Here is a 10,491-nt window from a genome sequence, read left to right on the forward strand (position 1 = left end):
TCTCCCTCTCAAATTGCAGATTGTAGCTTATTGTATTATGGTCACTACTTCCCAATGGCTCCTTCACTTCGAGGTCCCTGACCAATTCTGGTTTGTTACACAATACCAGATCCAGAATTGCCTTCTCCCTGGTCGGCTCCAGCACTAGCTGCTCTAAGAATCCATCTCTGAGGCACTCCACACAGTCTCTTTCTTGTGGCCCAATACCATCTTGATTCTCCCAGTCTACCTGCATGTTAAAATCCCCCATAACAACTGTAGTGACATCTTTGTGACAGGCCAATTTCAGCTCCTGATTTAACTTGCATCCGACATCCAGACTACTGTTTGGGGGCCTGTAGATGACTCCCAAGAGGGTCTTTTTACCCTTAGTATTTCGAAGCTCTATCCACACTGACTCTACATCCCCTGACTCTAGGTCCACCCGCGCAAGAGACTGAATATCGTCCCTTACCAACAAGGCCACCCCACCCTTTCTGCCCGTTAGTCTGTCCTTACGATAACACGTGTATCCTTGAATATTCATTTCCCAGGCCCTGTCCACTTGAAGCCACGTCTCAGTTATCCTCACAATATCGTATCTGCCAATTTCCAAAAGAGCCTCAAGCTCATCCATCTTATGCCTAATGCTTCGTGCATTCATGTATAGTATTTTTAATTTGTTACTGCTCTCACCCTTCCCATCAACCCTTATTTTACCCAACCTTACAGCATGATGCCTTTCCGAGTTTTCTGCCTCATTAATAGCTTGTTAACTGTGCATAATAATTATCTCTATCGGTGTAAACAATGCCATTGATTACTTTCGCTAAAGAACTTCAGTCCATGTAGCAGATATTAGGAATTCGAGTAACCATGCAAATTTCTATCTGCTCAATTGTAAATTTTGCCTCAATGTAAAGTAGCTGTAAAACATTCTGGTTTTTTAAAAAAAACTATTAATTGTTCCTTGCTAAACATGAACGACAATACAATACTCTTTAATCTTTCTTGCTACGTGGAGTATTTCTGTCTTCTGAGATTTCCTATCAGAGGGCAAAAATGTATAGGCAGAATCTGACAGAAGGTTTTTTAAAAATACAGATCGAACACTGCAAATCAGAATATAGCTTTATAACTAACAAAATCCTCAAAGAAAGTGACAACTGCAATTTCTTTAACGCACCAAGGACTTTCTCCTGAGTCAATCTTTTCATGAGTCAATCTGTAATTCCTGAAGGTCTCAGGACTATCCAAGAGAGTTGGTGACAATAGATTCATTCGTGGTTTTGCATTTCAGTGTTCGAGATTAGTCATCTCTATTTTCCTCCAGGCTTCACCCCATGCTTGGTCTGTTTTTCTATCTACGTATTTTGTTTCATTTTCTCTATGCTGCATCTCTCTTCTTTTACAGCTTCCTGTTTGTACCTCCATCTATATTTCTGTCCAAATCTGTCATACTCAGCCCTTTCGTCTGTCATAGAGTCATAGAGATGTACAGCATGGAAACAGACCCTTCGGTCTAACCTGTCCATGCCGACCAGGTATCCCAACCCAATCTCGTCCCACCTGCCAGCACCTGGCCTATATCCCTCCAAACCCTTCCTATTCATATACCCATCCAAATGCCTCTTAAATGTTGCAATTGTACCAGCCTCCACCACTTCCTCTGGCAGCTCATTCCATACATGTACCACCCTCTGCGTGAAAAAAATTGCCCATTACGTCCCTTTTATATCTTTCCCCTCTCACCCTAAACCTATGCCTTCTAGTTCTGGATTCCCCATCCCCAGGGAAAAGACTTTGCCTATTTATCCTATCCATGTCCCTCATAATTTTGTAAACCTCTATGAAATCACCCCTCAGCCTCCAACGCTGCAGGGAAAACAGCCCCAGCCTGTTCAACCTCTCCCTATAGCTCAAATCCTCCAACCCTGGCAACATCCTTGTAAATCTTTTCTGAACCCTCCTGCAAACATTATCTTCATTTTCCTTGCAACTCTATGATTCTGAGTTCAAATCCCACCAAAGTAACTTGCTGATATTCAGTGTAATAAATCTGTACATTTATATGTTGATACAGAAGAAAGCTGCTAGACTAACATGAAAACTGACTCTCCAATGTCACTGTACCTGGTCTGGTCGACATGGGATGGAGTTTATCACTACAAGGACATGTAAAATGAACTATAATTGCGCTGACAATCTCTTTATCTATCATATGCTTTTCTCTCAAGTTCTGTTTCTCTGCCTGCTTTTCAATCTCTGGCAGTATAATATCACTTGATCTCTTTTGAATTTCTGTTCCTGGCTCCCCTTGTATGTTATCAAAAAGCGTGGTGCTGGAAAAGCACAGCAGGTCAGGAAGTATCGAAGAAGCAGGAGATTCAACGATTCAGGCATAAGCCCTTCAATCCAGATGCAGCACCTCGAAAGCTAGTGCTTCCAAATAAATCTGTTGGACGATAACCTGGTGTTGTGTGATTTTAAACTTTGTCCACCCCAGTCCAACACCGGCACCTCCAAATCTGTCATTATAAATCAACACCTCTGGTCCTACATCACTTGTGAAACCAAAGACCAGTCCCAGCTTTCTCCATATATCAACAGAGCTTCATTGGCCGAAAACCTCCCTCCCAGCGCCAAAATCAGCTCTGTGAAATGGTTAGTTGTAAGGATGAATTTTAGATTTCTCAGTAGGAGATGATGTGGCAGGTAGGTAAAAGCCACAAGCCCGAAATTCTTGTTAATGTAAACCTGTTTAGTACAGAGGGAGAAAATGAGGGCTGCAGATGCCGGAGATCAGAATCAAGAATGTGGTGCTGAAAAAGCACAGCAGGTCAGGCAGCATCCAAGGAGCAAATCGACATTTTGGGCAAAAGCCCTTCATCAAGAATGAGACTTGTGGGCCAGGCGGTGCTGATAGGTAAATGGCGGGGGAGGGGGGCGCAGAATAGTAGCTGGGAATATGTAGGTAGATGAAGATGTTAGGTCGGAGAGGACGGTGGAGTAGATGGGTGAGAAGGAAGAAAGATGAATAGGTAGGACCGGTCAAGAGGGCGGTGCCAAGTTAGCGGCTAGGGACTGGGATAAAGTGGGGGGGGAGGGGTGGTGCGGGGAAATGAGGAACCTGGTGAAATCCACATTGATCCCGTGTGGTTGCAGGGAACCAAGTTAGAAGATGAGGCATTCTTCCTCCAGCCGTAAGGTGATAAGTGTTTGGCGATGGAGGAAGCCCATGACCTTGTGGATGTCCTTGGTAGAGTGGGAGTGGGAGGGGGAGTTAAAATATTCAGCCACAGGGCAGTGGGGTTGGTTTTTGCGGATGTCCCAGAGATGTTCTCTGAGACGAACTGCAAGTTGGTGTCCTGTCTCCCTGATGTCGAGGAGACTGCATCAGGTGCAACAGATACAGTAAATAACTTGTATGGAGGTACTGGTAAATTTCTGTTGGATGTGGAATTGTCCTTTGGGGTCTTGGACGGAGGTGAGGGGAGAGATGTGGGTGCAGGTTTTGCACTTCCTGCAATGGCAGGGGAAGGTTCCAGGAGTGAGTGTGGGGGTGGGGATGGATCTGATGAAGGAGTCGCAGAGGGAATCGTCTCTCCGGATTGCAGAAGGGATAGGGAGGGAAATTTTTGCAAGTGGTGGAAGTGGTGGAGGATGATGCAATGTACACGGAGGTTGATGGGGTGGAAGGTGAGGACCGGGGGGCGTTCTGACCCTTTTGTGGTTGGAGGGATGGGATTCAAGAGCGGAGGAGCGGGAAGTGGAGGAGTTGCGCTGGAGGGCATCATCGACAACGTGGGAGGGGAAATTGTGGTCTTTGAAAAAGGAGGCCATCTGGGATGTTCTATGGTGAAATTGGTCATCCTGGGAATAGATGCGGCGGAGGCAGTTGACAGAGAGTTCAGCACAGAGTATCAATTTGTGTTTCTGGGATCTGCAGTGGGTGAGAAAAACAGTACTGGAAAGGCTTATCAGCCATAAGTTTTGTTTTTTCTTTGATGGAGTTGAGGGGGTCTGGAAAGGAATGTAGTGTTGGGAAGAAGCGGTGCCCAGCCTCCTGTTCATTTGGTGGAGAGAGGAGAGAATAGATATCCTGCCCAGTGAGAGAATGAATCTGAGGGAGGCAAGGTGCAGTATTCAGTATGGCCAGTATGTGGCAGCACAGAACAATTCAGGATAATACTTCATATCAATTCATGCACCCCTCTGTTACTAGTAACAGATTTTATGTGAAAATCAGTCATTTTTTAGGATTGTCAACTTATATAACTATTACTGCTTCGTGCATGTTGATAGAATTTCCTTCTTTTTCCTTAAAAGGCCAAAGCCTGGTTTTGGTGATTTCAGTCAATTTTAAAATTGAATATTGTGATCCATTCAGTATTTGCATAACAACAAAAAGTTACATAAGAGGTTTCCACACTGTGTAAGTAATCTAAATCTAAGGTACCCAGGATTGATTGTTGGTCAGTGGTTACATTTGGATTCAAGTTACTTTGCACAGTATCCAAATATTATTTGCAATATACTATTTCACCTGATCCTTAGTGTTTGCTATCTTTACATACTTCGCGTTGGCTGTTGTCCTCTGATTATTCTAAATGTCACTAGGAAGCATACAGTTACCTGGTTTCTGAAGTAGATACATCATTAAATGTTCAACTTTCAAAAGCATTGCCGTTTAACATTTCTTCCCTGTACACCATTTTTGAAGTATAGGCAATTGTAATTGCATCCAAATATCTCTGGAATTTAAATATGGAAATTAATGCTTTTCAAAAGATGATTAAGGTTTGAAATAGACCTTCCACAGGCATAATGCAGAATAACTAATTTATAATATATTTAGCAGAAGTATCAATATGCAGAATCATAAATTTTCTGCACTAATTCATGATAAAAGTATTGAGCTTGGACTGAATATATATCTATCCTACAATCCATGACTCATTTTCATAGAATCATAGAAACCTTGCAGTGCAGATAGAGGTCATTCAGCCCATCGAGTTGCACCAACCCTCTGGAGACCATCTCACCCTATCGCTTTAAACCCACATTTACTATAGTTAATCCACCTAACCACATATCTTTGGACTGTAGGAGGAAACCAAAGCACCTGGAAGAAACCCACACAGTCACTGGGAGAATGCACAAACACCACAGTCAGTCACCTGGGTCCGTGGCACTGTGAAGTAGCAGTGCTAATCACTGTGCCACCCCACATTTTGCTGTTACAAATCATATATTTTCTCTCCAACCATTTGGAGAATAGTTTGGGTCTTTTGTTTAAGTTTGTTGAACAATTTCAGTGAGAGAGTGATAGATCCAGATCTGTACGTGAATCGTTTTTAAAAATAAACGTAAACTTATGTTTTATTTTAATCTTTCCTGTTCTATTTTCATTGTATTGATTAAAAGTTTTCTAATCTAAATGGGAATTGTCATATTTTGGAACGTGTTATTTGCAGAAAAGCATATAATCAAAATAATCCTGTTCAGATCTGATTTGGATTTCTAGTGTTTGAATCCAAGCCAAAAATTTAGATTTCTTTAAATATTTATTTTCTTCACAGTTTGTTTACACCAGTTTTCCTCTCCTTCTGAAAGTGGTGGGTCTTGTAGGAATACATTATCATTGGCAAGTGGCATCTAGAACTTTACCAACATAGTGAATGTTTGTAAGCTATTCAACTTCAGGTGAAATATGGTGCCTGTTTTATGTTGTCATTCAAATCTATACATTTGTGAACTCCAGTTGAAATGGCAAATAAGAAGGCAACTTGTCTATTTTTTTTTGCCTCCTCCATACCCGACTGAGTGATTTCCAGGGGTCTGCGGCGGGATTGAGACAAGAGGCTTTGGGGAAGGAGGCACACTTACCTTATGGAGATAAGGTTACCTCAGAAGATAAGATTTTTAGATCTGGATGCTTCCCCCTTTCCTTTTGGCTTTTTTTTTGTGTTTCTGCTTTTTTAAAAATAAATTCTAGTTTTTGTATCTTAGATAGTTGTTTTCTTTTTTTGTATCTAGGTGGTTTTGAGAAAAAAATTCGTCTTTTTGTACATGGTGCCAGTGAATAGCAACTTTGTGTACTTTTCACTGTACTCTTGTACTTTGAGGTACACATGGTAATACTTCTGCATTACAAACAATTTCAGCTGTAAACCAATCTGCCAGTACTACGTTGAAGTATTTCTGAATTAGAATCCTTACTGTGTGGAAACAGGCCCTTTGGCCCAACAAATCCACACTAACACTCAGAGTATCTCACTCAGATCCATTCCTCTACATTTACCCATAATTCATGTACCTAATCTGTATATCCCTGAACACTGTGGACAATTTAGCATGGCTAATTCGCCCAACCTGCACATTTTTGGACTGTGGGAGGAAATTGGAGCAACTGGAGGAAACCGATGCAGACACGGAGAGAACATACAAACTGTACGCAGATAGTCGCCCAAGGCTGGAATCAAACCCTGGACCCTGGAGTTGAGGCAGCAGTGCTAATCACTGAACCACTGAATTGCGATGCCATGTTGCGGCTGTACAGAACATTGGTTTGACCACTTTTGTAATACTGCATTCAAGTCTGGTCACTGCTATAGGAAGGATGTTCTTAAGCTTGAAAGAGTTCAAAAATATTTACAAGCATGTTAACGGGATTGGAGGGTTTGAACTTATAGCGAGACGCTGAATAGGATGGGGCTTTTTTCCCTGGAGTGTTGAAAGCTGAGAGGTGATCTTAGAGATTTCTAAAATTGAGGGGCATGGATAGGGTGAATAACCAAGATCTTTTTCCCAAGGTAGGAGAGTTCAAAACTAGAGGGCATAGGCTTAAGGTGAAAGGGGAAGATTTAAAGGCGATCTGTAGGGCAATTTTTTTTCATGCAGGTGTTGTGTGTTTGGAACAAGCTGCCATACTGAGTTTTGAAAAAGATATGTTATGGCAGTTCACATAAAAAGGAATCATTGGAAATCCTATTAATTCTATAAACCATTATTACAGGCATTATATTTTTATGAATTTCAATCCCTTCGGTCATTGGATAAAGATGTTATGGGAGATCCAACAGTGAACATTCCATTACGGGCAACAATCTCTCACAAGGCCACAGGTCAGTAAATTGTGTGTTTCTTCCTTTCAGTATTTCAAATGTTTTTAAGTGGCTGCATGTTTGAACTCTAACCTGCCTGCTTGTATTAAAAAGTATCAGGTTTGAAAAGCAGTATAACAAAGCAGTTTTTTCATCTCTTAAAATACATCAGGTTGTGAAAATTTTAACAATGCAATGAAGGAGAATTGATTATAAGTAGATTTAAATAGCTTAAAAATCTGCTTTTCCTCCTTCTGCAGTGTCAGAGGATAAATACTTTGTTGGTAAGGCATTGAGACACCAGACTGGAGGTGTTCAAGCTCAAATATGCTGGTCTGTACTGAATCATATGATATTGGCCTGAGCAGCAGCTGAGTCCCAGCATCACCAAAAGAGAGAGAGAGAGAGAACAAGTCTCTCAATTCTGTATGACTGTATGATGATCCATGCTGAATTGTGCAAAGGAAGACAGGATAAAGCTTGATTGTGATACCTCTGTGCACCTAACTGTTCCAATTGCCTGCCAGCACTCAATGTTAGACTCTCCCATACGGATTTGTTCAAGATGTTATATGTGCATTTTATCTTTAAGTACCCCATGTGCTATGTGTAGACAGAGTTGCAACTCTTCCTTGCAGTTAGGCTGCAAGTTACCCTCAAATCAACTGGTTGATGTAATGTTTGCTTCATAACTTGTGTTTTATTATTTAAAAGATTAACCCATGCAGTTAATCAATAGCTGATGAACCATTGATTATTAGACCATAATCATTTACAGGAATAGACTTTCTGTATTAATCAGCACTGTGAAGTGATGGGGTGGGGAAGAATCTCTAAGTATTTCCCTTCTTGAATTCTTCCAACATCTCATGAAGTACTTGACTGTGGCATCACTTTCTGACTTTTAGTCGACATTTTTATACTCTGTGAACTGAAAAAAGCATGTTAAAAAGGAACTTCAAAGATGTATAGTTTGCATGGTTTAAACAGTTCAAGATTATTTTGTGTTTATCAATTTTCCTAACTTTACGAAACTACCTGAGGTCCAATCAATTTTAAATGATAAACTTTTAAGATTTTGATTAACATTCTGTTTATTATCACAATAGTGTAGTTTACTGATCTGTTATGTTACTGCTAAAATCACTAGTATAGTGATCCTATTTACTGGGTTGAAGAAATTCACATGATCCTGTACAGTTTGGACTGTAGAACTGAACTTGCTGAACAGTGTAGTTGTGTACTAAAGTTACAGGACTCCTGTGTTTTATCCTCTGAGCTGGAATTCTGTCAAAAGCCACGTTGTCTGAAAGAAAACACTGATTTAGAAAGTTAGACATTTCAAAGTTAAAATACATCCAGAACTTAAGGTCCAGTATAATACAGTATGTAGATGTTTGATAATGTTGACCCTAGTTCGATAATTAAATAAGGTGATTTACTCAATGTTTCTAGTGTAAAAAATTATTAAAGATGAAGAAAAATCTCATGTTTAAATTTGTTACCTTATTTATAAGAGAAAATAATTTATATTACTTGAAGTCATTTTGATTTTCTGTGTATTAGCTTGAAACATCTTTAGTTAGACCGCGGTGTAATGTTCCTGATGAAATCTACGTAGAAAATGATTGTGGTACAGCAGGTCATGACTTTAGAGCAACCTGAGTACCTCTCAGCAGTCAAGTGGGTCCATCTAACTATAATTAGCGATAGTACATGAGAGATGAAGGCATCTCGACTTACTGCAGTTCTGCACACTGCTGTCATCGCCCCTCTGTCCAGTTTCTGATGTTGTCTAGTCACTTGCTCCTTCTCCAAACTAATCTCTTCTAATGTTGCATTTAATATTATTGCCAAGCTAGAGCCTCACCTCCACCTCTTTCAGTGGTTTACTCTGTTTCTGTTCAAGGGGACAGAAAATTGCCAAAACAATGTAGTAGTGCAATATCCTGTGAGTATTCTGTACGCAGGCATTTACTCAAACACATGTGGACTATTTTTGAGGTTTGATAGATGGATGCCTAAATATATGTTTTTCTCCTTATGTATGTTAATGAGGGTGAGACCTGTTGAAAGATCTGATATTGGATGGGGTGAACAATGTCAGAAGTCACACAACACCAGGTTGTGGTGCAACAGATTTATTTGTAATCGCAAGCTTCCAGAACGCTGCTGTTTCGTCAAGTCTTCACTTTGTTGTCTTGTGATTTCAAATTAGCCTGGTTAGCTATAACCTCTGACCCTGCAAAATGCATTCTTTCTGGGCAACCCCTCTGACTGCATCCAAAAGGTGGCTTCTACCTCATGTGATAGTATTTTCTATCACAAGCTTCCCTGGGAGACTGGCTCAGATTCATGGGTTCTCCCAATCCTACCTCAAACCAGTCTGAAGTTACACCTCACACTCTTTCCTGTGGAATCGTCCTGGAACACATTTGCAGAATGGACAAAGAGGGGAAGAGAGGAAGTGCCTCTTTTCTGTAGCTTCATTACTGTAACAAAATTACTGTTTAGAATAAACATTGCAGTAGACGTATTTCTAGATAGGATATTTCATTGTTACATGTCCTATAGTTAAAAACTCGATCGGTTTACTTTCCTTCAGTATTCCTTCATTTTAACATTTGGAAATTTTCAAACGTGTAAATGCAGATAAGGAAAAAGGATGACTTAGTAATTTTGAGTCTTGACATAAGCTGTTCTGACATTTTTAGTTGTACAGATTGGATTTCCTTGCCTTGGCAGCCAGGATGGGGTAGCAGCTTTTGAGGTGACTGTGGTCATTATGGATGTGGAAGGGAATGTTGTTCTTCAAACACCTCATAATGCAATATTCTTCAAAACTTGTCAAAGAGGTGAGCCAAAGCATTCTGTTGCTTTGTTTTATTCATGTAAGTAAAATGAATCATGAAAATTTATAAAATGAATTCCTGTCTGATTTGGATTCATGCTGTAAATGATCTCACTAGAAATTTGAATTTATAAAATGTAAAATAAACATTCACTATAGGGCCCAATACTTTAAACTGAATGTGCCAAAATTGTTGGTAGACTGAGTTGAATTGAATTTATTGTCACATGTTCCGAGGCACAGTGAAAAGCTTTGTCTTGCGAGCAATACAGGCAGATCACAGAGTTAAGTAGCAAAGAGAAGTAAGTAATAGGTAAACAGCGGCAAAAACAAAGATTGGTGCCTATTTGGCAATGTTTCATCTATAGTCTAATTTTGATAAATTCATCCTTCAGGATTCAAATTTTAATCTTTAACCAATTTGTGAGTTCTCATCGAAAAATCAGTTTTGATTTTGACTTTTCTAATCAGGTGAAAACAGAGTGCTGGGATGGGGGGGGAGGGGCGGAGGAGTTAAACCCAGTTATTTATCTACTGTCATGTCACTGCTTACCT

The 10,491-nt window shown here is 40.2% G+C and overlaps 1 protein-coding gene across 1 annotated transcript in view; it reads left to right on the forward strand.

Annotated features, from left to right (window-relative positions):
• The window catches only part of wif1 (wnt inhibitory factor 1), a 36,642-nt gene that overhangs the window by 10,363 nt on the left and 15,788 nt on the right, over nt 1-10,491 (forward strand). The window contains exons 4-5 of the mRNA XM_043708886.1: nt 6,998-7,106; nt 9,800-9,976. Of these exons, the coding sequence (XP_043564821.1) occupies nt 6,998-7,106; nt 9,800-9,976 (286 nt within the window). The remainder of the gene's footprint in view (nt 1-6,997; nt 7,107-9,799; nt 9,977-10,491) is intronic.

The sequence above is a fragment of the Chiloscyllium plagiosum genome, chromosome 19 (assembly GCF_004010195.1).
Source record: "Chiloscyllium plagiosum isolate BGI_BamShark_2017 chromosome 19, ASM401019v2, whole genome shotgun sequence".
Taxonomy (NCBI): Eukaryota; Metazoa; Chordata; class Chondrichthyes; order Orectolobiformes; family Hemiscylliidae; genus Chiloscyllium; species Chiloscyllium plagiosum.